The sequence below is a fragment of the Melampsora larici-populina genome (assembly GCF_000204055.1).
Source record: "Melampsora larici-populina 98AG31 unplaced genomic scaffold MELLAscaffold_23, whole genome shotgun sequence".
Classification (NCBI taxonomy): Eukaryota; Fungi; Basidiomycota; class Pucciniomycetes; order Pucciniales; family Melampsoraceae; genus Melampsora; species Melampsora laricis-populina.
Window position 1 is genome coordinate 386,067 of NW_006768787.1, and position 22,938 is coordinate 409,004.

General features: G+C 37.8%; 1 protein-coding gene across 1 annotated transcript; it reads left to right on the forward strand.

Annotated features, from left to right (window-relative positions):
- Positions 1-14,292: 14,292 nt before the first annotated feature.
- On the forward strand, positions 14,293-18,249 carry MELLADRAFT_87824 (uncharacterized protein; the record flags this gene model as incomplete). Its single annotated transcript, XM_007410982.1, has 11 exons — positions 14,293-14,328; positions 14,415-14,666; positions 14,747-14,869; positions 14,944-15,594; positions 15,702-15,935; positions 16,016-16,113; positions 16,213-16,483; positions 16,572-17,579; positions 17,667-17,854; positions 17,943-18,097; positions 18,209-18,249. 11 exons carry the CDS (start codon positions 14,293-14,295, stop codon positions 18,247-18,249), a joined length of 3,057 nt encoding a protein of 1,018 aa, XP_007411044.1.
- Positions 18,250-22,938: the final 4,689 nt, after the last annotated feature.

Consider the following 22,938-nt stretch of genomic DNA (forward strand, 5'->3'; position numbering starts at 1 on the left):
CTTCATGGTATCAATCACTCCTTGATGTCTTGATTCACAACAAACAGAAGGGAAATTTGATGAAATGTGTATCAATAAACTTACAAAGTGTTCAGTAAAAAATACTGAAAGAAAAAGCTAAGGACAGTTTTTGGACAAATTCCCAAGGCTAAGCGCCTAGGGATAATAAATTTCTTGAGATAAAAAATAAAAGCTCCCTACGGGGTGGCTAGCGGACACAACACAAATAAAAAACAAAACTAACATCTGAAATAAGAAACATAACCATAACCAAAAAGAAAAAACCTCTAAAATAACAATTGAAAAACCAAAAACCTAACAAAACAAACTAGCCTGACAAAGAAAAAAAGTGACCACCAAAACAAAAATGAACAATAGATATGAAACCTCTCAAAAAAAAAACTAAAAAATATCCACGAGAGATCTGAAACCAAAAAACACCCTTCTTGAAAACAAAAATTTATTACCAACTAAAACACAAAAATAACAAACCTTAGACACAGGGAACCAAAGGGAGGGAGGGCTTCAAAAAATAATAAAAGAACTATCTGTTAAAGAGAAACGGTTGTGAAACCCAATGGGTGGATAATTCGGAAAGGATGGTCAAGAGTGGTAAACACCTCATGACATCATAACTGTAGACAAAGATTTAAAAACCAAGATCGGACCCGTCAGTAACAGTACAGGTACAAATCTTACAGTCCGAATTATCCCACATTCCCATCTGTTAATTACGAGTCACCAACAACTATTAATAATGTGCGCTATACCCACTAAATAAGCTTGGACGGATCTGGGTTAGATGGCACAACAGGAATAAGAAACATAATCACATCAATTCTCTACATTAGGGATAAAAGGCTGTTTAAATTTTTTACACCACTTTGCAGAACTTCTAAAACATGATCTATACTTTGCTAATAATGTTTTTGCTACAGTTGAATGGCAATCTTCTTTTGATAATTTACGCAATTCTTTTAAAGTAATGTTTAACATAGGTGACATCTTTTTGGATTGACCCATGATGTTGTACTTGTATCAAAATTTTTGACTGAGAAATTGGTTTCTAATCCTCCCAACGCTAAAACTGGAATAACTTGGAAGAGAGATACCAAGGATGTGTTGATTCAAAGACAAAGATCTTCCAGATCCTTTTCAGTTATATTTATCTTTTGAAGTGACAAATCATCAGCTGAAGAGTTAAAGTCCTTTGATATGTGCATGAGCTTTACATCAGCACCCGCTTCAAATAATTTAGACACACAGTAACGGAACAGATGTCTTACAATTCTGTTGGGGGAATGAGAGTTGAAGAGATCACAGAATAATTGAGAGTCTGAGTGTATAAAGATCTTCTTTGTCCCTTCTTTTATGCCATAATCAATTCCACAAACCACCCCAAGTAACTCTGCCCAATGCAGGATTGAAAACCTTCCAAGACAAGGACCTGGTTCCCAAACTGCAATCCCAGACATACTTGGATAAGCAATAAAGCCTGAGGAAGCCTGGCTTATCTGCTCAGCTCTCAGTTCATGTTGATCATGTCTGATTACATGATCAACATGAGATGAACACAGTCAGGTTTGAAAGGAAAGAAGTAGAAAACCTGGAGAAAACCTGAAGCTTTTCATGCTCACCTCTATGTGAGCTCTTGTTTTGGCCCCTGTGTCTGCAGCTGATATCTTTGACATTTACTTTTTTATACTCAATGAAAACAATCTCAAGAACAATTTTTGTACTGCACTGCACACCCCCCCTTTGTATGCACATTGATCTGAGAAGCTGCTGTATCTGTGCACACAGGCTGGAGAAAACAGCTGCTGTCCACCTGTAACTTGATGCACACAGACTGGGTCAACACTAGTCAACTGATGATAGAATGTTTGAAAAAACACAAGCATATCAACATAGCAGAAGAGTTAGAGAATCTGCACCCCTTTGTGCAAAAGAGACCGGATTGGTATCACTCCAAATTTGATTTTGTGAGCCTACTAGCTTACGTTGGGCTATTGAGTCACTAACAAATAAATAAATTTGTAGGTATCATAATATGAAAATTCTGATAACAGAAAAATAAGGGTCAAAGACTGTACTTGTAACAAATAAGTCCAGACTACAGTTAGAGGACCTTTAAAGAAAGGCTTTTCAAGGGATTTGAGCATAAGTATCTATGAGTCTCTCAGTAGAAAATGTTTCCTGATCCTTCAGTGACTTCCCTTAATAAATTATCTTTCTAACTAGAAATTGATTGATTAAGAAGACTAAATTCTCTTATAGTGTTCAGTACTTTAAACTCTGACTGATAGAGGTACTACACAGGTTTAAAGTTTCTTGATCTGACCAAATACCAAGAAAATCAAGAAGCACTTAAGGACTACCTCCTGGATAGTTTGATTCAACAAATGGTTATTAGCAACTAGGAAAAGACTGTGCTCAAGAACAGGAATGATAATAGAGAGCATTGAGAACCACAAGAACAAGTCAACAAAATCACAAATAAGATATAGTAAAGTTCACTTTACTGATAGCTTATAATCTAGTTGGTGATGAGAATTTATTGGGTAGATAACCATGTGAAATTTCAATGTGATGATGATTATAAAGTTCACATTTTTAGAGTTTTAATAGTCTGAAGTTTGAATTTAGTTAAAGTAACTTATGTTACTAGTATTTATAAGTACTAGAGAACACGCGGGCATGCCCGCCACAGGTTGACTGTTTCATACTCACCCAGAAATATCCAGATTATCAAACTAAAGCAGTTAAATTAAAACCTGGATACTTTTTTATTGTTAGCATGTGTAATGTGGTTGTGAAAACTACAATATAATAAGGATTCCACTATTTAGCGCCCGGTATCCGATACCCGGCGCCCCATTCCGGGTCGGATACCGGGCACTGTGCAAATCGAGCCCCTTTTGCCCGCTTATTGGGGCTCAAAGTTCACAAGTTCACATCCACACAATTTAATATTGTAAACTCGCTCGTGAACTTCAATTTTGCAAAAAGTGTGTTGCACCGGTTGATGTATATTGCATGTTTGAATTGCATGTTTTCATTGGCATGGGGGCATAGCATAGGCATAGCATTACGTGGCATAGCATAGGTAAGATAAACAACAAAAGAGACACAAACCAAGTTGAAATACATACATATAAACACATACATATAAACACAACATCAAATAAGATCAAACGAGAAAAGATAACACAATTAAATTGAAAATAACTTCAAAAAGGAACAATCACATTCGATTTGCCCACATATCTAACTGCGTTTGATAGTTTGATATCCACTGTGGAATATAGGTCGTGCTGATTGAGGTCAAAAGTGAGGTTGAAAGTGACTGGCCGTAAAGACCCGGAAAGGGAAGTGAATGAGAGCCGTAACCAATGCTAACAAAGTGATCACCATCCACAAACGCAAGGACAATGGGATCTTTTTTGTTAGGCAGCGTGCGATAAGGAAAGAAAGTGATGCAGTGAGATTCAACTGGGTCAAACACGATGGCAGGACAGTCGTAACAGCTTGAAATAATGTAGCCTGTGTAAGGCATACGTAACCAATATTTACGAGTGCATTTGGGGCCCTGAGGTTGAAGTCGCAAAATGAGGTCCTCGATGACTTCGGTTGCGTAAGGTTTGGAAGTCCTAGTACGCGTGCTTAGACGAGTGTTGGTCCCGTTGGTGGTCATTCCAGGCATTGATGAGATTAGTTTCTCGTGGTCTTCTCTGTGTTCCAAGAGCTCCTCCAGTAGTTGACGGCGCACTTGTATGTAAGAATCCTTCTGGTCAATCTTCAGTGATGCTGCAATGGCGTAGTAGCCACAATTGCCGTGCGCAGGTGGATTATGTATTGACTTGACAAAGGGTACGAGGATTTGAGGTATTTGCTTCATTATCTTTTGTTCGGAATGCTTGATAAGTGTACTCTTTTGTAATGCAGTACTAGAAGTTGATTGAGTATTGTGGTCTGGCATAGGAAATACAACTGTCCCAAACAACCGGCTGGCCTCCAAAGTCGCTTGTACCTTCGGATCAATTCGGGTCAAACCTAAGTCTTCGGCTATCAAACACATCGTTACTTCAGGAATGAGTACATGTCGCAAAAACAGATCTGGTGTTAGGGGGTGTGTCTTTTGCAAGGTGAGATGGTGTTGAGATGTATTATCTCCAATAAAGATTGACTCCAGCGTTCTAACAATGATTTCGTATCCTTGATAACCATAGCTGAAAGAGTCAAAGCAAATAAGTAAGTTGATGCAAAATTTGATACAAATCCAAATACTCGAATATAAGGAACACTCACTAGCCAGGTTGTTCAACCTCAAAGTTTGCCATCTGTCCTCCCACCCCAAACAGGCGATTACCATTGGCAATCCATATCTTCTTTGCATCTTCGAGGTAAGACGAGGGTTCGGATTGGTTGACTATCTTGGTCAATACATGGGTATGCTCTTCAATACGCCTTTGAAGACAAAATTGATTGATAAACTGAATGCCAATTGGATATACTGAAGGAAAGACTTACCTAGGTAAGCCAACAAAGTCGATGATTGTTGGCCATCCCTTGCTGACACCAAGCGGAATGATCTCGTGTTCACTTTGATGTAAAAGACAAAAATATGCTGTCTGGGTAAACTGAGTAAAGATGTTTCAGTTAGTTAACAAATAAGAAAGGATGATATAAGCGAGAAGAAGAGGACTTACAGGAAGTGACATAGCGCCTGCACGGCCAATGCCTTTGCAAATATTTGGCAGTGCTAACAATTCGGCCTTCATATTGAGCAACTTGATGGAAGGTCTCTCAGGAAGAGGATCGTTGCAAAATGGGCACATTCTCTCTTCGTCTTGTTCCGATTCTTCATCTTGATCTGATTCTTCATATTGTTCCGATTCTTTATCTTCTTCCAATTCAATTTCTTCACTTCTGTTGCTTGATTCAGAGTATTCAGACGTGTGGTCACTCGAGTTGATATCAGGATGATCTTCAATTGGAACAGATGAGGTAGAAACTGAGGCCACTCCAACCGCACCTGCATCTTTATCTTTTGCAGCTTGTTTCAAACGCGCTGGACAAGTGGTTATACGGTGACTAGCTTGTTTACAGTAGCTACATTTGAACACCCTAGGCATCTTTTTAGCTTCATCGACCTCAAACTTTGATTTCCATCTAGCTAAGTTGGATTTGGATTTGTTTGCACAAGGTCGGCCTCAGTTGTTTGTCTTCACCTCAGCATTAACAATCGGAACCAGAGTGTACCGGCTAGTTTCTAAAAGTGATACCTCACTATACAGCTTCCGCAGAATATGTTCAAGCAGTTCCAAAATCAAATCGAATTTTGATCGTGCAGCTGCTTTACGTCCGTCGTGGGTGGCTGGAGGGATATCCATGGAAAGTTTCCACTGAGGATGAATCATATTGATGGAGAGAAAGTCGGACTTATCACGAGCAGCAGTGATTTCATGTGAGCATGGAAGCCCCCAAGCTCCTCGGAAAGTGTGAGAACATGGCTTGTTGAGCGAGTCGGGTAGTAAGCTGTACTGCTCTTTGAGTTTTTTAAGGGCAAAGTGTGAAGCATATCCGTTAAGATCTTTGAAGAATGTCGGAACACCTTGAAGTGATTTGGTCATTTCAATACCAACTAAAACCGTGATTTCATTAATCTGATGTTCTTCAAAGCGCTTGAAAGAATTGAAGCAAGTTAAAAAATCGTTGTTGCAGCCATCCAGAAAGCGTTTGGCTAGAAAGTGACTTCCTTCGACTCGTGACGTGGATGAATTCCCAAAATGTGGTGTCTGAGACGTGAACAAGGTGACAAACTTGTCTGTTTGATTTAGCCAAGTATTTTTCAAGTAGTCATAAACGTTGTGAGCTTGGGCGATTTTGGTAAGGGCTTCGAGGTTCACATCGTAGTCCGCCATGGTGGTTGACGCCACAAATGAATTCCAAATCTTCAGGAAATCGGGCCATTCAGCATCGGTAAACTTACTCTTGCAGTTCTTCGCAACGTTCATGTTGATGCGCCAGGAACAAAGGATATGAGTAGAATCGGGGAAAACAGTTGCAATCGCGTTGAAAAGGGCAGGTTCGGCATCGGTAGAGAAAGTTTGAGGTAGTTGGACAGGCGCTGAAGGGTCCTCTTTATTGAAGATAACATCCTTCAATTGATTCAAAGCCCACATGTACTGACTCTTGACTTCACTGTGCATGAAACACATTGCAACTGTGAATGATCTATGAGTATTAGTGGTACCCACGATGTGTAATAAGGGCAGATTGAAACGGTTCGTTTTATATGTACAATCCAGGCCAAGAACAGTAGGAAAGCGACGTGCTAGGCGAATAGCAGAAGGGCTTGCAAAGAAAAGAGATTGAATAGTTCCAGTATCGGATGTGAGTGTGCGATGAGCCCATTGGCTCTCGGTTATCAAGTCAAAAAGGCCCTGCACCGGGGTTCGACCATGGAGCCAGTCGTCCCGCAGACGAGCGCGGACATTGTGGATATCACGAGCCAAAGGTTGAGAACCTTGCTCAACATTGATAAGTGAACAGATTTGAGATGCGAGGATAAAACACCGATCTGTTGCCTGATTTGACGAGGGAATCGATGATAGATAGACATATCATGAGGATGTTCAAAAGGGTCATGATTGTGACGGCGCTTGAAGGGGTTCTTGAGATCCTGAGTTACAATCCACCGGTCTCGTCCTGCGCGGTAATTAAGTGACACCTCAAATAGACATCCAGTTTTTTTCAAGGAGGACGACCGTTTCTGAGCAGTTGATTTGACTGGAAGACCAACTTTGTGACCTAAAGAACATCGTAAGTAGACTCTGATGGTACATCTATCTTCGGTTTTATGACTCTTGATGGCAAGTGCATAGCCTTGATGGCGTGCCACTGCGTACATATACATAAGCCCGTTTTCCATTTCGAAAAACTCCTTTCCAACTTTTGGAGATCTAAGCAAGCAAATGGGAGGAGCACCTTAAGATATAAAAACAAACACGTCAGTGACCAAAATATTACCACTTGGAAACATAGAGAAGTCACGGTACATACAAATTGCAGGCCAATCAGCATCTTGTTTGTTCTGAACAACTTCTTGCGCCGGTTCGGCCATTGTTGCATCAATGGAAGATTCAACGGTTTGACTGGCAGGTGAAATGGTCGCCGTAATATCAGTTGACGCGGGTAGAGCAATAGGATTGGTTGACGCGACCGCAGGTGTTGGTGTCAAGGTAGAAGTAGGACCAGGATCGGGAGGGCCGTTTTGCAAAAAAGGATAATCACGAAAAGCAATACTAGGATGAGGTTGAGGCGGAAAGTTTGGAGGAAATTGATAGGGATTATTCATTGCATTAGGGAAAGAAGTAGGTGGTTGATACACAGGGTAAGCTAGAGGTAGACTGGGAGGAGGAGGATACCAGTAATGATGAGACAGTGGTGGTATGAAATTGAGATGAGGTGGTGGTGCGTTTGAATACACATGAGCTGGGTTTGGGGGGTAAGGGTATACGGGATGAGGGGTATGGTTGGGATGTGTGTTGGTCGCTTGATCCTCCGGCGTCGGGATCATCACTGGGGGAGTAGGACCTGGGTTTAAGTGGGACATGGTACAGTTTCGATATCTGTAAGGCTTGATACTGTAAGGTTTGATACGGCGTGGGGATCAACAATGTATAAGGTTGTGTAGTAAGTTAGAGTTTGTGGGAAGATGTGCAAAGGTGAGATGGGGTGAGGGTGAGAGGGGAGGAATGAATGCGAAGGCAGAGAGGGATTGTATATGAGTAGATGTACATAGGAGTGTTGGTATGAGTATAGTTCCGTATAGGCAGGTAGGAGTGTTGGACGGTGCTCAACGAGCCGGTCCGGGCGTGACAAGCATAATGTGCCCTTTTGAGAAGTTTGTTTGATTTGTTAGCCCTGTTGGGGCACAGCGTGGGATAAAGGGCAAACAAGGGGCTTCAACGTGGTAATGAGCCCATCAGAGGAGCCCTTCAAGGTCCGAGTTACTGCAAAAAACTTTGGGTTTGCTCGGGTACATCGGGTAATACCCCAAAAAAAGCGGGCTTCGGATCTTTGCTAGGGGGGCCCTACATAGTGGAATCCTATAATAATCGGAGATCAACTTGTAAAAGGACACATTCCATATGGTGCCTGTATTCCCAAACACTGCTGATTTATGTTGGGCGCTAAAGGGATTTATTAGGTGACAATGAATGCCAATTAGAAACAGCAACACTGCCATGAATTCAATAGTCAAAGCAAGAGTGGATGATATGCTATATACCTTACAAAGAGGCAATCTGAAATTGGGTATACAGTTGAGGTCAATCCACCAAGATATTACACAGGATGTAAATTAAAAGCAACTCAAGAAAAGAAAAGAAAATGAGATATGTGAAAGTGAAAGTGAAAGGTTGTAGGCTTAGTGTGAGATGAAAGCAAAGAAAGATGGGTACAAGTAGGCCCAACAGCAGACAGAAGGCGATGTAGTTGCTAAAGAAATGCCCAGAAAAAGATTCAATAGGAAATTCTCATATATGATTTGATAAATTGGGTGAAAGATTGAGAAATACAGTTGGTTTGCCGGTGGGGGAGTTGTTGAACCAGGTGGGACAGGTTACCTTTTTATAGAGTAAAAATTAATGTATACCAAGGCAGAAATACAACATTTGGAGTCGGGTTTTGAAAAGCTCGCTTTTGAGAAATGCAGCTCACCCAAATAAAAGCGTTGCAGGTCACACAAACAAATGTGTCACAGGTAACACAAAGAAAAGAATTGTAATTGTACAATCAAAACAAAAGAATTGTAATTTTACGATCACATGCAAACAAAAACAGAAGATTGAGAACAATCAGAATAGAAAAGTGAGAATCTAACGTAAGGGGTCAAAAGCCAATCCGGAAGAGTCAAATGGGTTCTTTCAGGTTCTTTCCACAAGGTGAGAGAAAGGCACAGTTGCGCACTAACAAAGCAGTCTGTAATTGCGTAGAGAATACAATAATGGATTGAACTTGAAAAAGTATCAAAAGTTCACTGATCATGATGCAAAATTGACCGAAGCGCAACAGGACTGGACGGTACTCACATATGCAAGTCTGTTCTTCGTATTTATATATTAGATTTCTACTTTGTTACATACATGTTACATTTGTGAAATGTATGTAATCTTAGGACAAAATCTGTGTATGTACACAGTGTTTTCTAGGGCTGTGACCCGACCCTGAGAGTTCAGGGCCGGTAAGAGACTGGTGTGAAGGTGTTTTTTTGGTGAAAAAAGGGTTGGCACCCCGGCCGGGTTGGGCGCCCGAGCCGCCTGAAGCGCCCACGGGGCCATATTCAGCTGTCATCGGGCAGGATCTGGATGCCCCGGGGCGCGTACCGTCAGCTCTGTGAAAGACGTCGGGCAGAGTCGGCCGGGCAGGGCCGGGTCCGGGTCACAGCCCTAGTGTTTTCTATAAGTTTTACATATGTTACATATGCTAATTCATATGTAATTTGGCTCTTGAAACTGAGCCTTGGGTTGTAATTATTGTTACTAAGGACCCGTTTGGCTGGTTTAGCCAAAAAGTGTTACAGACAAACGGTGTTTCGTTTTGCTCCTTTTTCAAGGGGCGGAATGAAAAACTTGAAATTGGGGTTTTCAATTACCAAACATGTTGGGAATAAAGTGTTATGTTTTTTACTTTCTCAATTTTGTGTAGTGTGATCCTGTTTTTCTGTTTTTGACTAATCTCAATGTGTGTTATTTGATATTTGTCACATTTGATATGTTGCGTAGTTACTTTATTCTAGCTTGTTTAACTCTTAGCTCTACAGTTGTTTTTCTACAAAGAGCTACCTATGAGTCAGAAGAGTTTGATCCTCATGCATTCAAACTCTTCTTCATCTTACACTACAAAGCATAAAACCAACTTTGACGCATTCTGCTTTGCGTGAATGACTCATAAAACAGTCAACCCAAAATATCTTCAAAAGATCAAAATGATTGTTGTTGACCACTTGACCACCGGTCAAGTTGAGGGGCAAAAACAGTTTTTGGCCTGAAAATTAACAGCCTTCAGGCTGTTTTTCAAAATCAATCAGTTTTTGATCAAATGAAGTTGCCAAATGCCAGTGTTTTTGACAAAAATCAAAAACAATTTTTGTCAGCCCTCAAGCTTTTGCAGAGCAAAAGCCAAGAAGCTTCAAATAGAATATATAAATAAATTCCAAAATGATACCTTTTCTCATTCACACTCTTATAACACCTTGCACCTAAGTTTCAAAGACAAAATAAATATGTTTCTTATTTACATCATTTATAACACCTTGTGTCTAAGTTTCAAAGACAAAAATAATAACACATTGATATTTACCTACCTTTGAATATAGAAGGATAGTAATGTATCATCATTAGTAAATACTACGACTATTCAACTATATCAAAACTAATAAATAAACACTATCAAACAGGGCCCAACAGTGTCAGAAGCCTCATCCAGATGTGTTTCGCCTCAACAAACTGGCAAGATCGCGTCAAAGTGTCCAAAAAATGATGCAAATTATTCTCATCATGATACCCTAATGATGTCATTCATTGGCTATTAGTATTAGCCCAAAAATCAGATCAAGATAGTTTTCCCTTCTCCTTCTTGGTTGTTCCCGTCTGGACAGTGACTTTGACCAATTCTTTGTAAAAAAATAGTGATTCTTGTTGGGTTGTTCTTGTGTTCTCTTCTGATCCTTGTGTGATTTTCCAAAGTTTGTATTCATGGCACATATTTGTCGTACACGTTTCTCCTGCAAAACCACCCGTTGTGTATTCTTGAGTCTGAATTCTCTTTTTTCCTCTGCAAAAGTTATCCTCCAGGCTCGAATGATGAATCACTGAGGATCTTTAGAGGATGTGTTCATGTACGTATTCCTGACTGTCAGTTCACCTTGACACCTTTTAAATAACTCTTCAGCGAAGATCTTTGCCTAATTGCATGTTGAATATTCCAGACTCCTCATTCTTGTCTATGTTTGGAATTTGTGTTCCTATTTGACCTCCACCAAGTATCAGGTAAAGAAATCATGAAACAAATGAAGGCTTCTTTTCCAACTATGTTGAGTTGTGCTATGTCCCATTTTCTTCGTCCAAGCAACTTTACTTGAAAAAACTTCATTTCGATTGGCCCGACGTACGTAGTTTCTCCTCAAGACGACTTACAAATCGCCCGAACAAACTGTGATGAAGTTTATCTGTCCTTTAGCCTCAAAAAGTATATGTGCCTTTGTAGAAAGCCTTGAGATCAGATCAAGCGCATCGGTGCTGATCTTGGGGAATGAAGCGTAAGAAAATCAAGATTGAAGTCGAGAGGAATCTCATGTCTCCAAAAATGTATCTGTACCTACTTAGTACTACCTCGTGACTGTGGAGGAGTGTGGAGGTCATCCTCATCAAACAAGATTAATAGAGTTATAACCTTTTTTTGTAAAAAAAGAAACCTGTACTCGTCAAAAAATCATAAACAACTCCACCTCAAGTTCAAGTTTCAATCCACTTGACATTTGCACCTACATATTTTTCCAGATTTGTACCCCACAGATTGGTTTACAGACAAAAGAATAAAAACCTGGATGAACTAGCGTGAATCTTTCACCATGATCATTGATTAGATCTCGATTCATAAGAAATCATTCTACACAAAGTTCAAAGAGATATAAAGAGATATAACTAAGACTTCATTGACTGTACCCACTCTTGACGGTCATCAAAAGTAAAAGAAACAGATCCATGTAATCAAAGAAGGTTCAACTCTAGAGAATTTAATAATTGTTGATGATAAAAGTAAATAATCTTTACACCCAAAGGTTCATCCTAAGATCCTGTTTAGATTTACAAAACTTGACTCTTTTTTTTCTCAATTTTCATCTTCTCAATAAATATGAACCCCCCAAAAATTATTTATATATATATATATCAAGAACCATCAACCTTTTTCCAATCAATTAAAATAAAAAAACCTCATTTCATTTCTTATCCTATCATCCCTTTCAAAAAAAATGATAAAGAAATCTTAACCAATAATAAAAATATGTAAAAATCAACCTACTTTAAAAATCTAAAAAAGAAAATCTAAAGAAAAAAAGGAGATTCAATTAAATTTTAAATTCCCTTTACTTATCCTAAATCCTAAATCCTTTCTAGAAAACAAAACACAAAAACAAGCAAACAATCTTGTTTTTTTCGTTTCAATTTTTTTTTCTCGTTTCAATTTTTTTCAATTTGAAAAGCATTAGCCATAAACCTATAATGTTCTAAATCGTTTCTCAACACATTCATCAAATGATCAATTCCAATCTGTTGATTTCTCAAAACCTAAACCCAATTCCGCCAAAAAAAAGAACCCAAAAAAGAAAGAATCTCAGTACGTTTCATTTCCCCCACCAAAAGAAAAAAAAGTCAAAAAGAAAGCGAACCTCTAAAACCTTTTTAATTTCTCTATCATCAGTCAAAGTCCATCTCCCATTCCCATCTTTCCCACCCCCCTCACTTACTCCACCTCCACTACCACCACCACTACCAGCTCCACCTCCAATCCCATTCGCCCCACCTGAACTTTTCAAAAAACTTAAACCCGACCAAAGTTCACTCAGTTTAGATCTACCACCAGTCTTCTGTAACCTGATCGAAAGTTCAAAGACCATCTTGTAGAACTCTTGAAACTTTTCTATATCGTCCGATCTCATGTTTGATTGATGATGATTCGAAACAGGTAATCTGATCATCAAGTTGATCAAACGTTTGGTCAAGATCGATTGATGGGTTTGTAGTTTATGTAGTTTGGCTGTAGTGATCAATGTTAATCGTTTAACGATCTCATTCAACTTATTTGAAAATTCCTATTTCCATCCACCCCCCAAAAAACCCATCAATTAACTTGTGGCAAGAAAGAGAAGGGGAAAAAGAACGAACGAATAATTTGGTTAAATGTAGGTTAGCTTGATCGACTTGAACTTCTTGACGTTTAATCAAATCTTCAAATCCAATGGCTAAAACTGGTATCATTCGATTCGGATCTGGATTCAAACGTTTGGCTAGATCCCATTGTCGTTCGTTTTGTGATAAAGGATGTCTTTGATATAAATGAAGTTGATCTGGTTGAACTAAATTATAAAAATAATACTATTTTCAAAAAAAAAAAAAAACGAAAAAAACACGAAACCCGGAAAAAACAATTGGATTGATTTATTAAATTCTTGACGTGTTTTTCTAGCAAAAATTTGATCAACTTACATGAAATTCACAATTAGGATCCGATAAATTCCATGCTTGATACACCTTGATAATCTTTTCTTCAATCGAAACTTGATGTTGGATTTGAAGTTGTAAAGAATTAGAAGAGAAAAGATGATTCCGAGCCAATGAAGTCGAATTAGAAGGAGTAGACGAAGAATTCAAAAGAGATGTAGAAGCATTAAACCCTGATGAAGGTTGGGCTTGGTTGTTGTTGTTTGTGGAATTGAAAAGGGATGAGGGTTGGGTTGGGTTGGTTGTGGAAGTGAAGAGTGATGAGGATTGGTTGGGATTCGAACCGAAAAGGGATGAACTACTTGATGGTGGATTGGTGTTGTTTCCAAAGAGTGAATTGGATGTTGGTTGGTTATTGTTGTTGTTGCCGAAAAGTGAACTAGTCGTTCCGGTCTGATTGTTGTTACTATTGCCAAAGAGTGAATTGGATGTTTGATTATTATTGTTGTTATTTCCGAACAGTGATGAATTGTTGGATTGGTTATTATTATTGTTATTTCCAAAGAGTGATGAATTGTTTGATTGACTATTATTATTGTTATTTCCAAAAAGTGAACCAGTTGTGCCGGTCTGATTGTTATTATTATTGTTTCCAAATAGTGAATTGGATGGTTGTTTTTGTTGTTGTTGATTATTATTATTTCCAAAAAGTGATGAATTATTTGTTGGTTGGTTATTATTATTATTTCCAAAGAGTGATGAGTTCATGTTTGAAGGTTGATTGGGGGTAGGTTGAGAAGTTGAGAATGATGAACCTAGGAGAAGTTGATGATTATGAACTGATGGTTGATTGATAGTTGATAGTTGGATTGAGATGAGATGACTTACCGAATAAAGACATTTCCTTCTTAGCTGATCGTCGAATGCCACTGAGATTTGAGTGGAGTGGTTCGAGTTTGAGTTGAGAAGATCCGATGGTCCGAGTACTTAACCCGATTCCGACCACGGTACCAGGTCGATATCTCACTCCAGCAACAAGTCATCCAGAGAACAAATCAACAAAATGATCAAACCATCTCATCAAAACACTCAAACTCAAGTCAGTCATTCTCATTCTCATTCTCATTCTCATTCCCACCATCCCATTCCAAATCACTGACTTCATGCTCAATCAATCCAACACAGTGGCGACACTTAAATTTCTTCGATTCAGATCCCATTCAATTCACTTCCAAAGACCTTCATCCATTCAAAGATCCCAATCAATCCAACACATTCTCATCTGGACATGATTCAATTGCAATAGGTCAAAAAGATGGTCAAATTCATTGTTTAGATCGTAATTTGAATCTCACCAGATCTTGGTTAGCATTTCAATCGGGTCAGGTTTCTTTACTTAAGTTTACCAAGATTAAAGGTTTACTTATTTCGATTGGTGTGAGTGAAGTTTCTTTTTTTCTGATGGATTGGTTTTCTGATGACTGATATGGTTTGGATGGGGTTGATGAGAGTGATAGGATGAATTGGGATCTAGTTTTCCGATTTTGAAGATTTGGAATTTGAGATTTGAAGATAAACATCATTCTAGTCCTCAATTATTGGCTCATTCTAAAATTCAAATCGGTCCTCGTCCTCATCCAGTAAGTGGCTCATCTCTCTATCTCTTCGATCACTCATCCTTGATATTACTGACTAAACCTATCCTTCATCACAGGTCACCACTATAGCTCTCACCGATTCACTTACCTATCTTTCACTAGGTTTAGCCGATGGTACCGTCATCCTTTATCGTCACTTAGATCAAGCTTTAGTCTCCAATGCTTCAATCCCTCATCAATCAACCAACCGAATCACTCCTCTCTTACCTAAACCGAAAGTCGTGTATTCTTCACCTGAACCGATCACCGGTCTAGGCTTCAATCCATCTAAACCAAACTCCAACATCTCTCTGTTTATTGTCACGACGGCCAAAGTGCTAACGTATGTGACTTCAGGTAAAGGTGCAGGGAATGCTCCATTATTGATAGATGATCTGGGGGCTGGAATAGGTTGTATAGAAGTCTATCAAGATGGATCTTTGGTTCTTGCAAACGATTCGGCTCTTTATCTTTATGGATCAGAAGGACGTCAAGCTTGTTTAGCATATGATGGACCTAAGAATCGGATTGATGGAGTCGATCATTATTTGATGATCAGTGGACCGACCCAAATCGGTTCTACTCTGGCTCATTCAAACGAATCTAGATTGATTGTGTTTGATTTAGAGAACCGATTGGTGGCTCATTCAACTATTTTTAAATCTCCTATTCATCATGTTTGGTCATACCAAAGTGGTGAAATCTTTGTATTAAGTGGAACAGGAGAAGTTGAGTTTTAAATTGATTCACTCCACTCCCCCCCAAAAAAAGAATCAAAAATTTAAGAAAAAAGTATTAAAACTGATGAGACATTTTTTGGTTTGGGGAAAGATAGGTGACTAGATTGATTGAAAGATCATTAAATGAGAAATTAGAAATGATGTTTGAAAAAGAATTGTATATGCTTGCAGTGAATGTAGCGAAGATTGGAGGAGCAAGTGAAAGTGAATTAGCTGAGATTTATAAACGATATGGTGATTCATGTTATTTGAAATCAGATTATCAATTATCTGTACAACAATATATTAAAACTATTGGGATTGTTCAACCTAGTTTTGTGATTCGAAAGGTAAATTCGATTTGATTTTTTTGTTTTTTTGGTTTGTTTGATGGATCGGATTAAGGTTCTTTTTCTTTGGTTTGCTTTAGTTTTTGGATGCTCAGAGGATCTCGAATTTGACTTCTTATTTACAAGAACTTCATTCACAAGGTGTAGCTAATTCAGACCATACGACTCTTTTACTAAAGTTGAGTGAACCTTTCCAAGTTTCCCATCATAACAAAATCACAACAAAGATCACAACAAAGCCCTAATGAAAATTTGAATTTCTCATTTTAAAACACAGTTGTTATACTAAATTGAAAGATCATGAAAAATTAAATGAATTTATCAAATTAAGTACGATCCGGAATTCAGGTAAAGGAAAAGATCAAGAAGAATTACCATTCGAATTAGAAACGGCCATTCGGGTTTGTAGACAAGCAGGGTATTTTGATCATGCACTTTATCTTGCTCAACAGTTTGATCAAAATGAAGATTATCTTCGAATTCAAATCGAAGATCGATATGAATGGAAAGATGCATTAGAGTTTATTCGGAATCTTGGACCGATTGGGGTGAGTTTTTTTGATAAGTTTGGATTGATAAGTTTGGTATCTTTTTTATAGATGATTGATTGAATATGATGTTTTGGTTTTTGGATAGGCTGAAGTGAATTTATTGAGATATGGGAAACCTTTGTTGGCTAATCTGACGAAAGAAACTACTGAGTTAATGATTGATGTGTGTTGTGGTACCATGAAAGCTAAGAAAACTACAAGAAATCAAGAAGAAGAAGGCGAAGAAAAAAGACAAGGGTTTTCGAAAGAAGACCATGGAGCTGAGAAGAATAGTTTACCTTCTTTGAGACAATTTTTTGCATTTTTTATTGATCAACCTGATTCGTTTATTCATTTTCTTGAAACGGTGGCTTTTAGAAGATGGGGAGATCGATTAGAAGATGAAGAAGAGGAAGAAGGAGAGGAGGAAGAAGAAGAAGATGTATGGGTGAATGTAAGAGAAGAAGAGGAAGAAAAGAAGGTAGAGATTGAATCCGAAAGAGAAGATAAAGAAGCTGTTTGGGGTACCTTATTAGAATTATATTTACAAACATCAACTTATCCAAAAGAAGAAAAGAAGATGAGATCGAAAGCATTAAGGTTATTGAGATCGAAATCGATTGGGATTTATTGTGAAGCTTCTCAAGCTTTGATTGTTTGTTTAGCACATGATTTTCTTAGAGGAATCGTGTTACTTTATGAAAGATTAGGAATGGATGAAGAAGTTTTGAGGGTTTGGATTGATTTAGATTTAGTGAAAGATTCAGAAAAGCAAGAAGGAATGGCTAGAGTTGAGATTGTAGGATTGATTCATAAGTATATTGAGAATAAAGGAGGAAAGAGAAGATCTAAAGAAGAGATTAAGAATTTAGTTTCGATTGGATTAAAGTATTTGTTGAGTTGTAAGAGTTTACAGGAAAAAGATGAAGAATTGATTGAAGGGGTTTTAGAGCAGATTAGTGAGAAGAAAGTTTTAGAAGTGATTGAGGTGGTTGAACTTTTTGGATCATCTGAAGATGAAGAACATGAAGATGGTGAGAATGGGTGTAGTTTGGGTAGAGTTAAAAAGTATTTGTTGAAAGAGGTGATGAATGAGAAGATGGAAATCGAAGCTGTTTGAGTGTTTTTTTACTTCTTCTCTTGATCTAATTCTTGGTTTGAAACTGATTGACTTCTTTTTTTGGCGCGGGGTGGGTAACAGGATCGAATTTTAATTGAATCATATAGAAAAGAAAATTCGAAAAAGTTAGAATGGATTAAAGAGATTACGAATGTAGAAAAACCAAAAGTTTTGAAAACTAATGATCGATGTAAGATATGTGATTTGGTTTTAGTGGGTTCTGATCAAAGTGTTTTACACTTTATGTGTTCTCATTCGTTTCATCAAAGGTAATTGAAGATTTTCCAAAACCGTTGAAAAAAAAGAAATGATTTCTTGAAACACTGAATGTTTTTTCGAGTTTGCTTTTTTCTTTAGGTGTTTAGGAGAAGAAATCGAATGTCAAATTTGTAAACCATCAAATGAATTGATTAAAGAGATTCAAAGAAGAAGAAAGTTTGATTTAGAGAATTGTTCGAATAAACAAGCTTATGATGGGTTTCTTGATGAACTTTCGGTGGTTGATGATAGTTGTAAGTCTTGAGTTTCCCTCACCCAAACAAAAATCACCAGAAAAAAATGAACAAGATGATGGAGGAGAAAGAGAAAGAGAAATTGATGATGTTCTTTTCTGGTTTTTGTAGTTGGTTATATTGCTGGATTCTTTTCCAAGGGTTTGTTGTGAAGTTGATGAACAGTAAAAGGTTTGATTGTTGGTCAGATACTTACATGAAGGTACATGAAAGTTAATGATCAAGAGATTGAAACTGTTATATAAATTTTGTAAGAATTCATAAGGTGGTTTTTGGGGGGGGGGAGTGTTTTCATTCAAAGAAAAAGAAGAACGTTTATTTATTGTTTATTTTTGGTTGGTTGTATGTGTGTACTAATATGAATAAAGTGAAAAAAGAAAAGAAGTAAAAGATGGTAGATCAGGATTCAATTTTGTGAGTCAAGTGTGAGAGTTGCGAGAATTTCAAGTGGTCATTTGGTCGTGCATATATTTCATCTGAGTGATCATTGAAACAGATATAGTGAATTCAGTTTAAATACGGACTATAAAGTCTTGATACCATGTAAGGGTTTTTCAAATGTAAATTATGCTGTCTTTGAAAATGATATAGTACACACAATTTGTAGATTGTGTTTTATTGAAAAAAACCAATCAGATTGTCTTATCACATTAAAGTTCAAGAATGTTTCAGATTTGATATTTTACGCTTTTTGGTCTGAAAGAGCTGTAAGACTACACCTTTTCATGTCTTGATATTTTTGAAATGGTAACTCATTTTAAAAACCTAGAGATGGAAATTCTTAACTGTAACTCAAAGGTTTGAGGAAGTGTTGATTTGAGCGTAGATTTTTTTTGATGGAGTGTCTTGAAAGGTACATGAGAAATCTTGATTTTCTCAAGTTTGTATTTGTTGTATGGTTTCGGAGAAAACATCATTTACCATCAATTTGGGAGTATGTAGGTACCTTCAAAACACATGGTTGCTTCAAAATGAACCAAGTCCATCATTGTACTTCACCTTTGATGATCAAAATAAATGACTTAGGGTGTGTTCACTTAAGGAAATTCTGACCAGAAATCACATTCTGTGAATTTTTTAATGCAAAAATGAAACATGCTTCATCAAATAGACACTTAAATTTTGCAGAATGTGATTTCTCCCCAGAAATTGCTTAAGTGAATACGCCCTTACAGTGTGAATCATTTGTTACATTCAAAAAATGATGAACATTTTATTTTCCAACCATTCATCCTTTGCTTTGAACAAGAAAGTACATTCAATGTGTATGCAACTCCTGCTTCTTATAATATCTCTCAAATTCTCTAACACTATACCTCTAACATCATCTTATCTTTTTTTCTACAACATCTCATGAGTAAATATCAACTTTTTCAAAACCTTGAAAACCATTCCAAAATTTAATGTCCTACAGAATCAAATCTTAATGTTGATTGTCTCCATTAAGTTTTCAAACCTTCAAGTTTGATTCACTAAAAGATCCTGGGCAAAAACTTTTTGTATAGATTATCATGACCTAAAAGATTTTGATTGTGTGCCTTGATAGGAGCCCTCTGGGGTCCTAGCAGCACACAATAAAAATGGTAAAAAACAATGCAAAAGATGAAAATATTAACATGATCTTAGTGTGGAACTAAAAAATCTTATAACCTTACTAACAAATATCTAGTAAAAATTTCTAGAGGAAAAAGAAGTTTTTATATTGTTTTTTAATGGAAAGTGATAAAGGACACCAACCTGAAAAAGGGACTTAGCTTAAAAAAGCCCTCTCTGCGCGGTCACGTCCGCGCGCCTCGCAGAGGGGCTTATGACTGATTGTCAACTTTTGGCGTGAACATTCCAAGCATCAAGTGTTGTTATGTTGTTCTTTGCATCTCAGCACTTCAAGTTCCCTCGCCAACAAACATTACTTTACCCCCCAGGGAAAGTGGTTCACAATTGTTTTCTACATATGTTTATATGCTCATCTTCCAGGAAACCCTGTTTCATCATGCCGTTTCTGAGCTAGATTTTGAAGCCCTAGTTATGTCCCACTAGCAACATGGTTTACAGCTTATATTCACACTTTATGAGTTTTAGAGGAAATCATTATGTCTCAAAGTGTCAGCCCTGAGTACATATACATGTACCCAAAACTAACCTGTAACACTAAAAAACATTATATATAAAATCAATTACATCTATATACTGAGCTCAGGATGTATGTAACAGGTACTAAAATGTACCAAAAACACTTATTACATATACATGTACACTTGAAACAACATGTGACATGTAATAAAACATCACTTACACCTCATAACTCAGTGTCAAGAGTTAAAATGCTTATATTACATATCATACATAACATGTATATGTAAGTAAGCACTGTTAATAATAATCATTAACATATAGTAATGATTAACCCTGAACCAATGTAGTGATAATAACAAATATCACTACAGTTAGGTTTAGAGAGGAGAGTATATAAACCCCTCCCCCCCTCAGCCTTCAGAGATTTCCCCCAAGCAATGGTTACCCAGTACTTTTAAAGAACAATTAAAGTCCAACTGAAGTAAATATCAAGAGTCTTATATATAAATAAGACTAGTGATAAGCTTCATCAACTTTAATCAGCTTCCTGATTAAAAGTAGGTAATACATTCTTCAATCCCCTCTGGATCCTCTACTCCCCCCAAGTAGAAACCCAATCAAGGTTAGTGACCTCAAACAACTCCAGGCTAGTGACCTTAAGAAGAACTCCAGGCTGGTGACCTTAAGCACAACCCCAAGTTGGTGACTTTAAGAACAACCAGATTGGTGAACTAATTCACTCTTTGATCTGTTAACCTAAGGATTAAAGGAAGGTCTTGGATCCAACCTTCACATATAATAATACTAGTTATTATAAATTATAAACCTCCTTTTTAGGAGTCAACTAAGTGAAGTCTGTCTGCATTTATCCAAACAGACAGTTAGTCCTTTCTTTCCTCTTTCTTTTTCTTCTTTAATTCAAATTGTATCTACTACATATTGGAAATAAAGAAGTAGAATTAATCACAACTTATCAATTTCCCATTAGTGAGCCTTGAGCACTCCTAAAAAGAGTACCCAACCCCTCACACAAAGTCAAAAATTAACCCAAAAGACCGCTGTACGGGCGGGATTTGTAAAAATCTTCAAACATCTTTTGTTGCCGCATCACTCAGAGTGTCCATCATTCTAGGCCATGAGGACATGTAGAAAAAATCTGTGAACCACTTTCCCTGCGGGGTAAAGTGATTTTTGTTGGCAAGGGAAGTGTTGAAATGCAAAAAACAACATGACAACACTTAATGCTTGGAGTGTTCATGCCAAAAGTTGACAGTTAGTCAAAAGCCCCTCTGCAAGGTGTGCGGACGTGGCTGCGCAGAGAGGGCTTTATGGGCTAAAAACAGATCTGGTGCTGGTTTTTCTTAGACTTGATTCCTTTTGAAGATATACAGCTCTCTACATCTGCTATGTACAAAGCTGTACTGCGCCCAGAGCCTTCAGACAGCTTCAGACAATGTCTGAAGCCAGATTTTTATTTCACCTTGATGCCGGATTGTTCATTATTTGACTATGGCAGCTTCCCAAAAACAGTGCAATACATGGTACCCAGTCATAATGGTCTGCCGTAACGTTTCAGAATCAATAATATTACAGTGAGTTCCAAGTGTTGAACCTTGTATGACTGAATAGTTTTTCAATTTCTGTCTGAGACCTGTAGTGTTTCCAAGCTTTGCTACCACAATTTAGCTCTAAAAATTCAATTCACTGATGAGCTGTGTATCACCCATTTTGATAAGGCATGAGTAATAAACTTGAGCCATGGGTACCAAAGCAACAGGATGAAATTCCTGTTCCATACCTCAGTAGCCATATTCCTGATCTCATCTTTAGATGAATGCAGCAGCCCCCTTTTATGGCCCAGGCCTTCTCCCCTTCTTACAACGCAGCATGTTGTGACCTGACCACTAAGAGTTGCTTGAAATTTGGCCAGGTCAACAGGATCATCAAAAGATCCCTGTATCTTGAAGACTCCACATATTTCTCTGAAATCAAAGATTCTCCCTCTCGCAGAAACTATTCCTCAGACCTCTGTACCTTCCCTCCTGTTCAGCCTCTATGACATTGCCTTTGTAGAGTCTCTTATTTCACTTTTCAAACCCCTCTTGAACCTTTTTGCCCTCCCTCCCTATGTGTTTGATAAGAGCTCCTCACCCTTTCTCTCAGTCTTGCCTCAGGATGCCAGAAATGTGAAAGCTCTTCTCCCTTCCTTTGTTAATCTCTGCCTTTGGTTGATATGGCCTTGACAAGACTTCCTTCAAAAGTGTGAGAGGCGCTGGGTTTTCTTTTCTGGTGGCTGGCAAAGCTCACCTTGAAATCTCTTCTGAGGGCATGTTGCTCACAGGAAAATTCCACACCTACAGTGATCAAGAGAATACAGCACTTTCTCACACCCATGCATTTTTGTGACTTATCACCCATTAAGATCACTCATAATCCCTGAATCCTTGGAATAGATCTCAAGATGAATAGACCATCAAAGATGTGTAGGGAACAGAAAGCACAGGACCCACCAGAGATCCTAGAACAGCTTTGAACAATCAGCAACATAAAAAACACTGGTTTTGTAGAGCGAATACATGGTCTCTCACAAATTTCAACTAAGAGATATCGGACAAGGATCAGCAGCTTTGTTTGTATTTGAGGTTTCTGCCCAACTTGTGCTAGTCTTGGACAGCATTTGAATTTCTGACCTAATATGCAATTTCAATGTTTTTTGTCCTTTGGGATATCCTGAAAATCTTGAAGTAAACATATAGTAAATGCAATAT